Raw genomic sequence first — 18,234 nt, forward strand, 5'->3', positions numbered from 1 at the left:
AAATTCACGTGTGTTAAGTTGCATTAGAAGTATGGGCATACAATGGAAATTCATTTGCAGGACCAGCTGGCAGAGTGTAGCTAATACACCATGAGCACTATGCAAAACTGGCAAGTTGGCTTTCCTGCACAACAAAAAATTTCTTCCACCACCAAAAGCTCATTTGCAAAGCAGATTTTTGGATAGTGTGGATTGTTCAAATGTGGTGCTGGCTATTGTTCTGTAATTGGAGCCTTACTTGCTTCTGGATTTCATTATTTCATAAATCTTTTTCCCATAGTCTAATTCAGAAATTGGGTTCTCTCCCAAATCTAGCTTGGCTGCACTTGTCTGTCAGAATGACAGGGATTGTCTGTCGCGCTTTTATACCTCCTCCTACCTTCATGTTAACACGCAATAACGAACCATTAAAGATCTTGAATAAGTCAAAATTCAAAAGAGTAACCTATTTATGCAGACAGTGATGCATTGTCTTTTGCTTTCATAAAAGAAATGCAAAGATTGGTCAGTCAACAGGTTTATTTTGGTTAGAGGACAGTGTTGTAGTGTAGCTGCCTTCCAATTTTTTCAAATCGCCTATTGCCATGAGGATACGGTGTTACACCATCTTCTAGCCAGAGTCAAGCTTTTTTCGCACATTTTTTAGTTGCCCATTAATTTGCTGCTGCTGTGATAATACTTGTCATCCACTACAACATATACAAACTGGATAGTATGTTAGGTCTGCTTTGAGGACTCACCCAGGGTAAGGGGTCTGCAGTAAAGGGGATCTCTAGGGGCTTATGGGTCAATATATGGAGATGCTGTTCACTATTTCTCCAACAAGGGATTACAAAGAGCCTCCTACAAATATTGCTCCCAGGATTTATACCTACATAGTATGTTTCCTCACAGAACATTATGAAGCCAACAGACAAATGGCTGTGGTTTTTAATTTAGATGAATAAATAATTATAACGAGAAATTAATGTGGATGAAAAGGCAACTTGCTGCAGATGAGAGCCGAACCCACATCTGCATTACCAGCTGCCTACACCTAAGTTTCTGTTACTAAATGATGCCTGTTGTAAAAAAGCATGTGCTTCATCTGCCGCCATGACCTCAAGTGGTGCTGGCTAAAATTCTTCATTTCCAGATTTTGTACTCGCACAAATACCCAAAATAAGCGGATGGGAGGATAAGCGCCACAGCACAATTGTTGGAGCAGCGTATATGGCAGGTGTTGGGTTAGTTTCCAACAGGGGCAAATTGTTTTCTTGTCCACATTCATTTCCCTTTTCCATATTATTTGTAAAATGAAATTTAAAGAGACAATTTTCTCTAAGCTTTCACTCTTTTCTTCCTTTTTTATGCTTTATTGTCTGTTGGCTTTGTATGGTTGTAACAAAGAAGTGGGCCCTTTGGTTCCCCTTCTCATTATCTTAGAACATTGAAGTTTTGCTGGAAAGTGTTAGCCTGTCTGCTTTTGCAGCAGCATTCTCATCCTGGATTTTGACTAAACGGTGCATGATGAGTAAATGAAGTCGGTGCAACCTTTTGGCAACCTCCTCAGCTGCTTTATTTATGCAGGATGCCGAAGCCATACAAGGTCGTCAAATTTCCAATGGAGGACGACACCATTGCTGTGGTGCCATCCTCTTGGATGTCCGAGGACGACCGTTATTGTTTCTGGCCCCTGCATACGAGGGGGTCAGAAGTTAAATCCTGGGTACAGAAACAACGTCCCCCAAGTGAAAACTGGGGGACGTACCCAGCGGTAGTCCTGGCGAGATGCAGTAAGTGACTACATTGTTAACATACTGTGCTTTTTTGCTTGTTTTAGTATTTTTTGGTATCATACTTTTTATCTTTGGACATATGCGACTGTACTCTAGACTGAAATCATGTAATAGCAGACACACTTCTAAATTGTTGACATATTGAAATTAAACATTACTAAGTGTACATTTGTGTGTGTGTGCAGATTGACTAGCACAATGCCTGTTTACCTTCTAAATAACACAACATGGGAACATGTCTCTTCATACAGGGTCCTGAATATTTCGCTATGCCTGTTCGAAAAAAGATTTTGCACTCATCACTGCACTGTTCTTGGTCAAATTTTGCAGAACTATCACATTTTGGGGTCGCCTTCAGTTGAGTATGACACTTAACACAGTTAACTGCCTGGTTCTTAAGAAAAAAAGAAAATTTGCCTTTACTTGTGGGGATGTGACCTGCTGCAACAACAGCGCTAGCATAAACTTGTGTCGCTGCCTGCTGGCAGCAACACAAGTTTATGCTAGCGCTGTTGTTACAGCAGGTCACATCCCCATAAGGGAAGGCAAATTTTTTGTGCACGATACACTCTGTATAACTTAAAAATGTTGCAATTATTGTTGACAAGTACCATTGTTGCACATGCAGAAAAGTAATCAAGCCTTCTCTGTTTATTATTATGCTCAATTTCCCCCACCTAGCTTGCAATGCCTGCATCTGTAAAATTAGCAATGGCTTGAATATTAACAGCACTCTTGTCATTTTATGGCCGCTATCTTGCAGGTGTAAAACTACCTTAGAAGTTTGCATAGTTCTAACTCTAACATCTAACTTTAAAAACTGTGCACCAAGAGGCTTGCACCTTTTGGTCAGTTTGAATGTTGCCATCCCAAGTTATACCAAATGCAATCTGCATTTTTGCATTGAAAGGGGCTTGTAACAATGACAAACTAAATCTTTAGTGCCATTCTACAGTTCCTGAGTTATGTTAACTTGTACCACTGATAGTTTGACGTCATCAAAGCTGTGCCAACTTGTTCACAATGTCTGTGCAGTTTGCTGTGGGCATTCACAGCAGTCACAAATATCTTCATTACATTTGTCTGTTGCAGAATGTAGCCTGCACAGCTTAACAGGTTGCTTGTCGTCCTAGTGTCTATTATAATCTGTTTTTAATATTATTACTTTGTTCAAAGGCACTTATGAAAAGGCGCAGAAGAGGGCGAAGAAGGCGGAATGCCATTCTGCTGTTGACACTACGGAGCTGTCGGGTAATTGCTTGTGTTTATTGTTTTTTTTTTATACTTGTGCTTATGTGAAAGGGGAAGGCGAACTTGGAGCAAGTGGCAAGTCGAAGTGCATGCAACAAAGGTTACCAGGATACTGCACAGCCACTTCCAGATTAATATAAACTTGTGTTGACATGTGCTTGCCTCCTGCATAGCTCTCTATCTGTCCCCCAAAAATGGTGGTGTATAGTTGAGTATTTTAGACCAAAGTGTTCTTTCTTTTACTGCCGAACTTTTTTTTTAAAGAAGCTGCATTCTTTTCTCTCTCTCTTTTTTTATCTCCATGCTACCTAAACAGCCCACTTTTTCATTCATGACTATACCTTTGCCTTGAAAATTTCTGAATTGTTGATTTAGTATATAGTGGCTCAAAAATAAATGTACACGCATAAATGTTCTATTTAGGCATTGAAGCTGGCCATGGTGAAGAGGGGCGTGCTGCTTCACCTCGACTGGAGCTACCTGCACCCCGTAAGCTTTCCATAATATAACCATGCAGTGTGTTTAACTGACCAGCTCTGGTCTTTTTATTAGGGTTCTCGAAACTGATGTGGTCACCATTAGGGCCAAACACGTGTGCAATGACCAGCCAAGTTTGAATTCATTTTAGGATTGGTATAACAAAAGTTGGTCCCATAGAAATCTATAGGCTTCAGCAGGAACCTTTGAATGGAATCGAATATGCTGGAGTCAACTTAGGGAGTAGGCTGTAGTAGCAATTTTATTTTGCATGTGGCTGGAAAGCTTGTCAATGCGTTGCTGTACTGACCAATATGCACAAGTCAGCATTTGTTGTGGCCTATCAGAGAATGAATTTCTAAAAGGAGATGGCACTGAAAAATAAACCGAGACCTTCTTGCTATTTATGCATTAAAGCAGCACTGAACCACCCTTTGATCTTGGCAAGCGAACACATTCTACATGTAGCGGAAACAGCTAACAAGCAGTTTGTAAAGATGGCTTTCTAGAGGGCTGCTCCTCATTTTTTTTAAATGCTGGCTAGCTTCCAGTAGGCATTATGTGGTCAGTTCTTTTAACAAATTACTTGTGTTCATACCCTGTCAGATTTATTATAGAGAATTAGCAAGTGGGTAATTGCCAAAGCATTGCCACTCTGTTATCATTCTTGAAAGTTCTGTCTGATACCCATCTTGAAAAGTTACCATAAGTTTGTTTCGAAAAAATAAAGGTGAGGTGTGATAGGCCTCTCATTGCCACTGGCACTGTTCCGGCTTAAGAGAACAAATGAGTTGAGGGGTATTAAGGAAAGTAAATATTATGCTCCGAATGCCTTCGCTTATGAGGCGTTTTCAAACATTTAAAAAAATTGTATTCCTTGGAAAAACGCTGCACTCAACAGCAGAATGTGTTTCTCAAATCTTGGAAAAGGGTTCTCCAGGGCCCCTTTAAAAGTAATTATCAAAGAGGCTATGTGCTTTCGAATGACTAGAACTCTTCCAGGAAGGCAAGTTCAAGTTTGAAATGTTCGCAAGAAGTTTAGGGATATTTTAAAAAGTTTCTATTATCTGAAAAGTGGCCCATCGTATGCTGAGCTGTGATCCTTAGACACAGGCAAGTTAGGAAAGTGAATTTAATAGTGTGTTTTAGAAGGAGCATCCCCAAAAACAAACTCCTTTGTACGCCTTTTGGGTTCTATTGTACATTAAGGTGATAGACTACCCTAACTGAGTCCCCTGTTTTTATAACTCCCTGGTCTCCATCACTGTACAGAACTTGAAAGTTCTCATGTAACTTTCCTTTAATATCTCACCATATTGGGTGTAATGCCATTTCTAGAGTAGTTAGTGTTCTCAATGTTCCATTTAGTGGAAAATTTGAACTTATTTATCGAGTTTTCAAGAACTGCACTGGGACACCACTGTATAGCCCCATTTGCTATCTGTGCATCGTGTTTCCTATCTGCACTCGGCCACTGTGATGTTTATACAAAACTTTTAAGGAGGGAAATAGCACTTCTATTGCAGCGTGTATTATGCATGGTCATTGTGTGGGGAATTGCACTTCTATTGGTATATTTCAAACTGGTTGCATGCTTCATTTATTAGGCTAAAGTTGCAAGGGCCACTGCACTACTATTACATTATGCCAAAACTACGCATAATGTCTGTAATTGTACAAAATTTAAGTGCTATAGAAATGGAGGAAATGTGTCTGTATGGTTTCTTGCAACCAATCTTTGGCTGGGGTCTTGTTTATATAATGGTGGATGAGAAATGGGGGTTTGTTGCTCTGTTATCCTGGCACTAATTGTGGATTGCTGCTACTCTACCCTAGCTTCACCATGCCCTGCAAGGGCACCAGCAGGAGAAAGCGCCACCGGCACATCCCCTTTGGAGACACCACAAAGGGAAAGTTCCGAGGAGATGATGTGTGAGTCTCTTTACATTTTTACATGGCCCATAAAAGTCTAGTAACTTCGAGGTTGCTTTCATTCTGCAGTTCATTCTTGACACCTAAACGTATGACAGAAATGTTATCCGTATCATTCTGCAACAAAAAGCTCTAGGCTTTGAAATTGCTACGTTATTTGAAATGTCTCTCTGGCATCATTTAGTTTATGAAGAGACCGTGTTCAATTGCTATCATAAGTGGCACAGATATGGTGCAATGTTTCTACTGGCAGATTTTTTCCAATCCTGAAATGCTTAATCAAAAATGATGACGCAAAGATATACAAGGTCTGTCTCAAAAGTTCTTGCCATATGTTTTAAAGAAATAATTTCGCTAACTTTCAGACATATTGTGGTCTCCTTCAAAGTACTCCCGATTAGACACAATACATTGGTTCCACCTCCTTCTATTGCTGGAAGCACCCTTGCACTTAAGCAGCAATGTTCCTTCCTTTTGAATTGTAGTCCCAGCCCCGAAACCCCTAAGCGCCAGTTTGCATACGGGGAACAGAATAAGTCACATGGTGCCACATCTAGCAAGCAGGAAAGTTTTCCAGCAGTTTGCACACTAGGCAGTGGACACAGCCACATGCAAATGTAGCTCATTTGCTATGCGCACAGCAGGACTGGATTGCAGACTCGCACTCGTGTGCTCTATCTAGTCTGGCCATGCTACATGGTGCGGACTGGCTGTCCTGCAGTGATAGTACAGAAATCCAAACTACATTTTGAAGCTTTATCAAAACCTCATTACGAAGCAATGTCTGCCAAGGTGTCTAGCCAGGAGGGGCTGGAAGCAGTGTTTGCAGAGCCTAAGCGCATGCATCCACTCTAGATGCGAATTGCCATTTCATGTGAGGTGTGGCCGGTGTAGTGTACATGTAGTGTGGGCAAAAGTTCTGTCTTTCGAGGCTAGTTTAGTGTTTAAAACTGACTGAAATTAGCGAGATCGGACTGCGACACTCGTAAGCAGTGTGGCTTGACTTTCCTTTGTACGAATGTGGGTGCAGCTGAGCTAAGCAGATAATAGTCTGCTTCTTCTGGAAGTACAGATTTTCGTGTATTTCAGCCTGTTATTTAAACTGTGTCAATAAATATACACAGTAGCAGCCGGGAAGTTCACTGAACCAAGCACCATTTTTTTTATTCATGTCGGATCGGCCAATGGCAGCGCTGTCTGGGAATGTTCCGACTGACGTCAAGGGGCAGCCGCCAGCAGCCCCAAGGGGTTGAGGAGAAGGCCTCTGTTGAAAAAAGGGCTTGAGAAAAAAGTGACTCCACACTCCACTTGCAAGCTGCACGTGCTGCTCACAAGTGCAAAATTCGGCTGAGATACAGTAGTACAGTGTAGACCGCTTATAACGTAAGCCACTGGAGTCTCGAATATCTGCACTATAAGCGGTACCACACTATAACCAAAATAACGATTTTCAAGCCCTGCACGTATGCAAACATGTAGACCAAGCATGTAGACACGCTTTGTACTATCGCGCGCACATCGCGATTACGTTTTCGCCAGTGAGCTGGCGCAAACATAATCGCGATGTAGCCGGTGCTCTTCAAGTTCGACAGCTTTGCATCCGAGTCAAATCGAAACAACTGTTTGCCGTAACCGCTGCGAAAAAAAACCGTGACCGCTATCAATGCGATTATGAACGGCGACTTTGTGGTGCTGCGTGAAGGCACGCGCCCGACGCATGCACCGAGTCGTCCAGTCGCAGCAACAACTGGCCGTCGAAACCGCGCTCGCTATCTATGCGATCATCGATGGTGACTACACAGTTTTCGAGGCACGCGCCCGACGTGCGTACCGAGTAAAAACGAAACTACTGTTCGCCGCTACCGCTGCGGAGAAAACCGTGGCCGCTACCGACACGATCGTCGATGACGACTACGCAGTTACGAAAGCCCACGGCCAACACGGTGTTATGCGCAGCCGTAAAAGCAAGAATACAGGATTTAAAGACACAAATAGGTCCGAATTAACCGATGTGTGACCAAATAAGTCCGAATTAACGAGAGTTTGATTGCATTGAATAATGCACACGCCAGTCGAGAGCACGCTTCTTGTTGAGAAGCGTGCTCTCGACTGGCGTGTGCATTATTCAATGCAATCACGCTCTTGTTGAGAAGCGTGCTCGCTGCGGCCCTTGTCGGCGAGACTTTCCCGCGGAAGCCGCATTATAACCGGTATTTCGTCTCATGCGGCTGCACTGTAAGCGGTATGCATATACATGGAGTGCTATGGGAAAATTAACATGAGTCTGAAAAGACCGTACTATATCCAGTCCTGCACTATAAACAGTTACGTTATAAGTGGTCTATACTGTATATGTTAACTGCAGAATGTGTTTTTCACCAAGCCCAAGGTGTGGTGAAGGAAAATCTTCACTTTGAATTTTGATTGATTCAATTACTTCTGGAAGAAGTTGACCATTGTCTAGCCACACTGCTTATTGATGTATCTGTCGCGTCTTGCTAATTTCGATTAATTGTGAACACTCTACTTTCAAAAGTACATGTACACTTGCTAGCTCATTCTCACTCCTGGCCGCTTCTGGTTAGATGGCTAGATTGATTTCGCTTCTTAATGAACTATAGACAGTGCTTATAAATGCGCAATTTGGATGTGGCTACTACAGTAGGACCCCGCTGTTACGTTCCCGGGTGCTGCGTTTTCCCGGCTGTTACGTCGTTTTCGGCCGGTCCCGGCACAGCTCCCATAGAACCCAATGCATTGGTAACCCCGCTGTTACGTCGCAACGTCCCGTGAAAAACGTAACAGCGGGGTTCTACTGTATATCTGTTGGTCAGGTTGTTGCAGTTCAAAGCCTATCCGGATTACTTAGCACGGCCAGAATTGAGCGCAGGCACGCGCTCCAGCCCTGTCGTGCAGGGTAGCAAAAGGAATACATTTGTGTGTAGCTGTGTCTGTTATGGAACATTGGTACCGCAGTCGTCGTGATGAGCCCACTCGCTGAGCTCATTGTAGCTCGCTGAGGTGCTCCAAGTGGTTTCCTGGCAACGTGACTCCAGGTGCGTAGCAAGCCTGCCCGAATGCCAATATCCGACTGGAACACATAATCTGCTTTCGAAGTTGAACACCTTTGAAGTGTGTCACCATTATGGTCGGAGCTCATTACAAGTAAACATAAAGGCGACGTTTCATTCAACTGTCAGAAATTGTACCATTGTCATATAAATAAGTGAAAAAGTTGCATCTAGCAGACCAGCACAGCAAAGGGATGGGACACTGGGCCTCTTCGATTATCAGTCCCTGGCAGTCCCAGACTGCTTGGGACTGCTGTGCCGCATTCGATTTTGCTCGGACAGCTTCCGAAGCTCCGCCCACTAGTCAGAGTTGTCGGAACCGTGTAAATTTTTTCACGGACCGGAAGTTCCGGACTGTCCGCAAACTGTTGGAACTGTCAGCAGATGTTTGGTCGGGCAAGCGCAAGTAGCTAGCAGACGACGGATGTCTTAAAAAAAGATGCGCGCGGTGTTAGATGACGTGTGCGTCTGTGTACTTTGCACGCTCCAGGCAGCAACTACTGTGCATTGAGTTATTGCTTCTGTTACATCAGTGCTTTGTGTGCCATTATGCAAGTTTTTCACGAGCCGTCTAATTGCTGTAGTTTTAGTCTTCGTGTTTTTTAAAAGAAGCGCAGCAATCAGGCGCACATGCTTGCTTTTCGTAATGTGTTTCGTGAAAACTTTCATGCTCATTGCTGTAAGCAAGGAAATTTTTCTTTTCAGGTAAATAAAATTAGCGTGTGAAGAATCTTGTATTGCATGTGGCTATTACACGCCGGTAGCTGGGGTGGGATACAATAGGAGCTTAGGGGATTGCTGTTAGCATATATGCTGATCCCTTCTGTTACCAAGTTCGAGTGTTTGATTTTTGACGTGTACACGTGCTCTCTCCTAGACACGCGTCGGGCCTTTAATTAGCAGATGGTCTCGCGAGCTTTGAGGATGTCGGTGGGTGCTTTCTGCATAAAGACTGACGTGGCACGATCACGATATTGCTTATGTCTGTGTGGGAATTCCGCTTAAGTTTCTCAGGCTCACTAGCTAGCGCAACATAAAGTTCTATGCGCTCGGGCTACGATTCCACTGTGCAAGCTTTATGGTTGTGTTGGCGACGTGGCCTCTGAGACTGCACCATTTCTGAGGCCATGCTTATGAAAACGCTGGGTAGGGGGCTGTCTACGAGTAGCAAATAGCAGACGGCAGCCAGGAGAGACTTCCGGTTGCGGTGCTTGGGTCACGTGACTGTGACGTGCTCTTTTGTTGGGGCTAGTCAGACCGGAAGCCGTGGGCGGTATTCGAAGAGGCCCACTGAACTCCACCACAAGTTGAGAATAGCCTCGGAGCTTGGTGCATTGTAGGTGACAAAATCGGAAGTAGTCGGACTATGTGAACATCCAAAATAAAATTAAAGCTTCCCACCACGGTGATGTTTTATAGGACGAACGTTGTGGGTATGCCCGCCCCACTCTGCCGTAGCCTTCACAGTGCAAGTCATAGAAGGACCAGGAGCCTCGTGAACGGGATCAAGGCGCTCTTCGATTGCCAATAACTCTGCTTCTGTTGAATGCATTGTACTTTTTATGGGAAAGTATTTCTGAAATAGTCACTTTAACTTCAAATGCATTTCTTGACTATGATAAAATGTGGTTCAGAGCTCTTAAGCTGCCATTACTATATGCAACAAGCAAGGAATTTTAGCATAAATGAAGAAAACCTGACATTTGTAAACATGCAGCAGTTTGGCTCGGACAGAATCCTATGATGCATTCAGCCGCACACTTAGTCTTGTGTAGACATTTTGCTAGTATGTTTACCTGTGTTTTAATTCACCAGCTGGCTCGGTACGCTGCATTGTTGCTTTACTATTTCTTGATATATCATCTACATCTTATTCCTTCAAGCCTTCAGTTTATAAGAATGGAATTTTTGAATGTAGGTCAAGCGCATAGAACTGGTTGTTTCTAAACACTTCGATAATGTAACTTCTTGTCAGGCTATTTTCCACATAAATTGTGGAAAACAACAACTACTTTACTATGAGCATGAAAAGTATAAACTAAGCAATTTCATTACTAGTCCTACTTATTTTCATGACATCTTTAAAGCAGATTTACGCAAATCAGGGTTCGCACACTTTCTTGAAATTGAAACATGTCTTCAAGACCCTTGAAAACATTTGGAATTTCTTGAGTGGGTACAATCTAAAATCGATTTTGTGATCCGCTTTATATGGCGGATCAGTGTGGACCCGGCAAACTTTCCACATTAAGAACAATGGTATAAAAAGCTTAAGCCACGGTGAGTGCCCAGGCAGATCCATTTCGCACGACTGCTGGCTTGGCTTCCAGTGGCCCGCTGTATGGCCTCCAAGATTGGGAGCGCGCACTATCCTCGTTGGCAAAGGCCATGTCTGCACTTCCTTGGCTGATAAAATGCTCCAGGGGACTGCACTTTTTCCGTTTTCTTTCTCTTTCTTTTATTTTTTTTCTCGGTCAGCACTATTGTAATAACCACTTATTGCAGGTCATAGAGGTTCTCGCCATATTAATATATGTGGCGAGTTCCTTTTTCTTTATCACCGCGTGGCAGCGCGCAGTTCAAATTAATGGAGAAGCTGATGCGCATGCGCAGTATTGAGTTGGTTTACCCATAGACGCCTACACTGCGTGGCCGGACCGTGACAGTCAGTTCAATTATCCAAAGGTTCGAATAAATGAGGTACGAATTAACAAGCATTTACTGTATAACTTTTTGTGTTTATAGTGCAATGAGGCTATTTAAAGTGTTTTGGAAGTGTTATAATAGGAAAATGATACACGGGATGCTGCTCTGCACACTGAAAAAAGCTTTGACGCGGCCTTGAAAGCATTTGAATACCTATGAATTTCTGCCACCGAGACCTGTACAAATCCTGATATTTTACATTCACCAGAGTGCTCTGAAACAACCAATCAAATGTGCCCTAAATGTACCGCTTCTGCTATGAAGTAAATATTTTTGTGTTTCAGCGGTGCTGCTGCGGGTGCTGCGGGTGCAGCTGGAGGTGCGGCAGCAGAACAGGGACGTCTTGCATGAGCTCCAGCAGCTGAGGCATGAGGTACGGGTCGTGTCCGAGAGGCTGGATGAAATTGAGCCTCTCGACAGGACCCGTGCAGTGTCTCAGCCTGCCCTGTCGACGGTGCCTCCAGTTCTTCCTCGGCTACCTGCCAACAATATTGAAGAATTGGAGGCAGCAGAGGCAGCCGTGCAGGATGAGGCTGTGGCTGCCACCTTGGTTTGTACTGCCCTTTTATTTTTAATTATAAGGCTATGTAACATGTGGAAGTTCTGTGCATGTTTCATGAAACATGCTGTGGGTTTTATGTGAAGGAACTTTGCATCGCACACACAAAAGAGTTCATGGAAATAATTTGTTCCCTGCTGTATAGGTTCTAATGATATATTTCGACTGGACCTTAGTTTCTTTAACATGCATCTTAATCTAAGCATACACTAGTGTTCTTGCAATGAGGCCTCATCGAAATGTGACCATGAATGCCAGAATCAAATCTGTGACCTCGAGCTCAGCACCGCAACGCCATAGCCACTGAGCTAGCATAGTGACTTGCTGAATCGTCGATTTCCAACAGCTCTCCGTAGAGATACATTCATGAAGAAAGAGTAAGTCGTTAAGGTAATAAAAATCCATTGCTGATACAAAGTGCAAACTGGCAGCTCTCTGTAGAAGGACACAATGCAGAGCACTTGTGCGTAAATTCTTTTTGTTGGACAAGTTCTAGATACATCGTGAATTATAAATAGCAGTGCAAACAAGTGGGACACAGTACAGGAAAAGGGGTGCAATGATCTTCTGTATATACTGTATTTACCTCATTTTAATCTAGTTTTATTTACCATGAATAAGAGGCCTATCATGTGGCTTTCTATTAGTGTATGAGGTTCATGGTATTGTTATTGAAATGCAGTCCACATTTTTCTGTTATTTTTTTAACTTACAATATGCTGATAAGCCTTCATTTGTAGTGAGCAGGAAAGTGGCGCACAGCCTTTGTTTTTGATGAGTTGGCTTGGTAAGTCTATCGACAGAATGATAACGGGCGCCAGGCAGCCATGATGTAGGCGTGTACTTAGGGGAAAAACGCTGTACAAATGTAAGAAGGTCTGTATGACAATGCAAACTTATTTTACCAACTTGATATTTTCAAAAGTGGTTGAAAAGGCCAAAATGTGAGCAGGTAACTGCAGTTCCCCTCATCCTGTAAAAGCAGAATGATGGGCTGCTTTCACAGTTTGCGAAGCTGCAGGTGTAAACACTGCTGAGGGCTAGCTTTTGGTTACCACAAAACTAGGTCTTTAAAAACTGGTTGTCAGTCCCTTTAACACAAAATGTGAAGGTCTGAAAATATCGTGTCGGTATGCCTTTAAGCTGTTTTGTGCCACACGTGTGTAGATCCGACTTTTCTGCAGTCTAATGTCACATCTCTTAATTATGCATTGGCAATTTGCATACAAGTAGAATTGGTGCACTTACATTAATTTTAATGCTGGTGAAAGCTTGGAGAGGTAGTTACTATGAAACACAGTTACAGTGCTAAGGGTTACGAAACACAAACATGAAATGCACAGAACAGACGAAGATCTGATGCACTTCGTGTTTGTGTTTCTTCCACAACACCGTTCCAGGTGTTGTGGAGCACATTTACAATTAAAGAGCATTGCGTCACAAACCTCTTGCAGCAAAAAAAGTCTTGCTTTGCACTTGGCTAAAAATTCACTTCTCTTGGCAATAAATTATATTCTAGTAGTATTGGGTAGATTTTTCAACTTGAAAACGTTGTCACGTACCATGCTCATTACCACATTTTTGTCTTTTGCAGCGCAAGCACCTCCTGCAAATAGGAGGGAAGTCGCTGCGCGAGGTGGCATCGAATGCCATGAAGGCTGTAATGGCACACCCCGTCCAAGTGCTTTACAGCCTTCATGGCAGGAAGGGGAAGAGGGCTTTCATAAATCTGAAGTTATGCCGGATAGTCACAGGTAAGGCCTCCTTAGTCATCCTTTTGCATTTGCAAGTATTGTGTATACAGCTGAACTCCTCTACAGCGAAATGGCTTGCCAAAATCCTGTCTTTCATATAAATTGTTAACTTCTACAACGAAGAAATTTAGGTGTCCCTGTTGGCTGATTTCATTTTTTACTATGAAAGCCACATACTCGGCCACCAGTGCCCTTGAAGGCGTTGCGAAGGTGTGCTCTGCACTAGTGCCAATGGCAGTGTAGGTGAATTGCTTGACGAGCATGCCGATGAATTGCATCACACCAGGCAGCTTACACGTTTAGCATCAGCGGGTGAGATAGTTGAATATGTCTCGGTTGGTAAAGACATGGTGTGGTCATCACTGATGATGTTAACGCTATGTTAGGGTGGAAAAACAGGAATGTCAACGAAGGCAACAGGGATGAAGATTCTGTAAATGGATCAAGAATTTTCATGGCGGAGAAGGCGATAGCAGTATTTGATTCCCCACAGCATTACTTTGCGTATTCTGCATTTCGTTGCTGAGCATGCTGTGAACCTCGATTCAATATGGTTGGCTGCGGTTGCAAATTCTGTCAGATGAACTGTGTGTAAAGACTATGTTAAGGTTTTCTTTTGTTGAATGTGTTTGCCTGCTCTATTGTGCGTGCATGTTGAATGTACTAATTGTGGTCTTTGTATGTTTGTGTGCAGATGTCATCTGTGCAAAAGGGGGGGCCGACCTGACAGAAGCTCAGGGCTTCATTAAGAGGTGGTTGCCAGGGTCTGTGGACAGGGGTGGTGGCAGGAAGAGGCGTTTTGCAGAAACGTTAGCAGCAGAGCAGCCCGATGATCCCTCCCTTCGGGGCAGGGATCATTGCCTGCCCACTGCTGCCCTCTCCCTGCCCCACCCTTGGCCTCAGGGCCCTGGCCAGTCCACCGTTGGCCCCTCCTGTCCGGCTGCCCATGCTCCTTCCCCTGCTGCAGCCCCTCCTCCTGCCGCTCCTCCTGCCCCTGCTCCTGCCGCTCCTCCTGCCCTTGCTCCCCCTGCCCCTGTATGCATCAATTGAGGCATTGCCTAAAATAGGCAAAATAAATTATATTTTCGTTTATGCTTTGTGTGTTTCCTTCCTGCCCTTTTTTACATCACGTTTCCTTAGCTACTAATTTTATAGGCAGTAAGCCAGCATACAAGCATCAAAATGGCTGAGTACAGGCTATGCTTGCAACACACTGGATAGAAAATGGCTGAGCACTGGATATGCTGGAAACGCGTTGGATAGAAAATGGCTGAGCACTGGATATGCTGGAAACGCGTTGGATACAGAATGGTTGAGCACTGGGATATGCTGGAAACGCGTTGGATAGAAAATGGCTGAGCACTGGATATGCTGGAAACGCGTTGGATAGAAAATGGCTGAGCACTGGATATGCTGGAAACGCGTTGGATACAGAATGGTTGAGCACTGGATTCTTGAAATACAAAGTGGCTGAACACTGGCTCTATGCTCGAACTACATTGGATTCTACAATGGCAAACTGTTAGGCCAATCTTGGCTCGAACAGTGGGTGAACCTTGGATCGGGTTGCACTTTGCCATGATGCCAGGATTGGGCCAAAGTTCGTACCAATTTCTGCGAGCATTGGACCATGCTTGGCCCAGTGCTGTTGTGCTGCCTGGGACCTATTCGTGACGTCCTCCTGGCGCGCGACGTCTCTGTGCCACACTCCGTCGTTACCCTTGCCGCTAATCGGATGTGTCTCCCCGTCATCAATTTTGGCTTGACGAAGCAAGTGTTACCTGAAGGCATAGTGGTGGCCACGCTCCGGTCTTTGACAGACGACCACGTCACTGCTTTTGCAGCCGACGCGTCTCCAGATCCTCCTGATTACCCACAGGATGCCTTGAACCTCGGCGGCCCATTACGTCCCATGGTCGCTCCGGACCTCGCCCCTGACCTAGCAGGTGCCCTATATCGCCTTTTGTTGTCCTACCGCGACATATTTGACACTGAAAATCGCCCACTTGGTCAGACGTCCCTTGTTCAGTATCGGATAAACACAGGTGATGCGGTTCCCATTCACCGCCGACCGTATCGTGTGTCCCCGGCAGAGCGGCAAGTTATTCAGCAGGAATTAAACAAGATGCTCGCCAAAGGCATTGTTGAGCCCTCGTCGAGTTCTTGGGCGTCGCCGGTCGTGCTCGTCAAAAAGAAAGATGGCACGTGGCGTTTCTGCGTTGATTACCGCCACCTAAACCGAATCACTAAGAAGGACGTTTACCCTTTACCACGAATTGACGACGCTCTTGATTGTCTTCACGGTGTCAAATACTTTTCGTCCATTGACCTTCGATCTGGTTATTGGCAGATTCCCGTCGATGAGCAAGATCAAGAAAAGACCGCTTTTGTCACTCCAGATGGCCTCTACCAATTTAAGGTTATGCCGTTCGGTTTATGCAATGCCCCCGCCACGTTCGAACGGATGATGGACTCTCTGCTTCAAGGTTTCAAATGGTCAACTTGCCTTTGTTACCTCGACGACGTCCTTGTGTTTTCTCCTACATTTGAGACGCACCTTGAGCGCGTTGCAGCCATCCTTGACGTCTTCCGAAAGGCTGGGCTCCAATTAAACTCATCGAAGTGCCACTTCGGGCGCCGACATATTACAGCGCTCGGCCATCTCGTCGATGCTTCCGGAGTACAACCCGACCCGGAGAAGGTTCGAGCAGTAACGGCTTTTCCTGTGCCTCAGTCTGTCAAAGACGTCCGGAGTTTTGTGGGGCTCTGTTCTTATTTCAGACGGTTCGTGAAAGATTTCGCAGCAATCGCTCAACCACTCAGAACTTATGAAGAAAGACGTGCCTTTTACGTGGGGTTCCCCTCAGGCTGCCGCATTTTCACGCCTAATCACGATTCTGACTAATCCACCGATCTTGGCCCACTTTGACCCATCCGCACCAACAGAGGTCCGAACCGATGCCAGTGGTAATGGGATCGGCGCCGTCTTAGCGCAACGCCAACACGGACACGACCGCGTTATAGCCGACGCTAGCCGACTCCTGACAACTGCAGAGCGCAACTATTCGATTACCGAGGGCGAATGTCTTGCTCTCGTCTGGGATGTTTCAAAGTTCCGCCCATATTTATATGGCAATCCCTTCTCAGTAATCACAGACCATCATGCGCTGTGTTGGCTTTCGTCGCTCAAGGATCCTACTGGCCGGCTCGGTCGTTGGGCTCTCCGACTACAAGAATATCCCTACACAGTGACGTACAAGTCGGGACGCCAACACCAGGACGCAGATTGCCTCTCTCGCTACCCAGTCGAAGACCCGACCTCTACGTCTAAGCCTGACACCGACGCCTGCGTTCTCTCTGTTTTTCCACTGGTCCATGTCGCCGACGAGCAGCGCCGTGACCCGTCCTTGCGTGTAATCATTGACCGCCTGGAATCTCCACTTGCCGACAATTCCCTTCGCTTATTCACACTTCAAGATGGCGTACTCTACCGCCACAACGTTCACCCCGACGGCCCAGCATTACTCCTTGTGATCCCTAAACACCTTCGCTCGGCTGTTCTCCACGAACTTCACGACCTCCCCACTGCCGGTCACCTCGGTGTGTCACGTACCTTCGACCGGATCCGCCGACGCTTCTTTTGGCCTGGGCTTGCTCGCTCCGTTCGAAGATACGTAGCTGCATGTGATAAATGCCAGCGACGCAAGACACCATCGACGCTACCTGCTGGGTACCTACAACCAATCGACATTCCCGCGGAGCCATTTTTTCGGGTTGGTTTAGATTTACTTGGTCCCTTTCCTCTTTCTACCTCTGGGAACAGGTGGATCGCTGTGGCCACAGATTACGCCACGCGCTACGCCATCACCCGAGCGCTCCCTACAAGCTGCGCCACAGATGTTGCCGATTTTCTTTTACGCGACGTGATTTTATTACATGGAGCTCCGCGACAACTTCTCACAGACCGTGGCGGGACATTCATGTCAAAAGTTATCGCGGACATCCTGCAGTCCTGTGCCACGAGGCACAAGCTATCCTCGTCATACCATCCGCAAACTAATGGCCTCACGGAGCGTCTTAATCGCACTCTCACAGACATGCTCGCGAAGTATGTCTCTTCCGACCACACTGACTGGGACCTCACTCTGCCGTTTGTCACCTTTGCCTATAATTGCTCGCGCCACGACACAGCCGGCTATTCCCCATTTTCCTCCTGTTCGGCCGAAAACCAGCACTGCCCCTCGACACAACTCTCCCTGTTCACGCGGCACCCACCAGTGAATATGTACTTGATGCCGTCGCCCGCGCTGCTCACGCAAGGGAAATTGCCCGTGACCGCCTTCTGAACTCCCAAGAGAGTCAAAGGCGTTTGTACGACCAGCGACACCGAGACGTGCACTTCCCGCCTGGTTCTTTGGTGCTTCTATGGTCTCCGTCGCGTCAGGTCGGCCTGTCAGAAAAACTGCCGTCGCGTTACACAGGCCCCTACCGAGTGCTTCGTGCCGTGACTCCCGTCACCTACGAGATCGCCCCTGACGCCCCATCTGCTTCCCAGTCCATTGATATCGTGCACGTTACACGACTGAAGCACTATCACCCTCCCAGTGATGACATTTAGACGCTCCGGGACGTCGCTTCTGCCGCCGGGGGATTATGCTACACGCGTGTGGTATTTGATTGTTTGACCGAGGCGCGCGGGCGCCATC

At 45.5% G+C, this 18,234-nt stretch overlaps 1 protein-coding gene across 1 annotated transcript; it reads left to right on the top strand.

Annotated features, from left to right (window-relative positions):
- The first annotated feature begins 3,052 nt into the window (after positions 1-3,052).
- LOC125945123 (uncharacterized) lies at positions 3,053-14,578 on the top strand. Its single transcript, XM_049666694.1, has 5 exons — positions 3,053-3,518; positions 5,343-5,438; positions 11,500-11,765; positions 13,369-13,528; positions 14,223-14,578. Exons 1-5 carry the CDS (start codon positions 3,440-3,442, stop codon positions 14,576-14,578), a joined length of 957 nt encoding a protein of 318 aa, XP_049522651.1. The 5' UTR covers positions 3,053-3,439.
- Positions 14,579-18,234: the final 3,656 nt, after the last annotated feature.

Source organism: Dermacentor silvarum, chromosome 4 (genome assembly GCF_013339745.2).
Source record: "Dermacentor silvarum isolate Dsil-2018 chromosome 4, BIME_Dsil_1.4, whole genome shotgun sequence".
Taxonomy (NCBI): Eukaryota; Metazoa; Arthropoda; class Arachnida; order Ixodida; family Ixodidae; genus Dermacentor; species Dermacentor silvarum.

Excerpts from the sequence above, each read along its gene's own strand:
- LOC125945123 (XM_049666694.1), top strand. The coding sequence starts at position 3,440 with ATGTTCTATTTAGGCATTGAAGCTGGCCATGGTGAAGAGGGGCGTGCT. Across the intron at positions 3,519-5,342 it reads ACTGGAGCTACCTGCACCCC|CTTCACCATGCCCTGCAAGG; the intron begins GTAAGCTTTCCA and ends ACTCTACCCTAG. Across the intron at positions 13,529-14,222 it reads GTTATGCCGGATAGTCACAG|ATGTCATCTGTGCAAAAGGG; the intron begins GTAAGGCCTCCT and ends GTTTGTGTGCAG.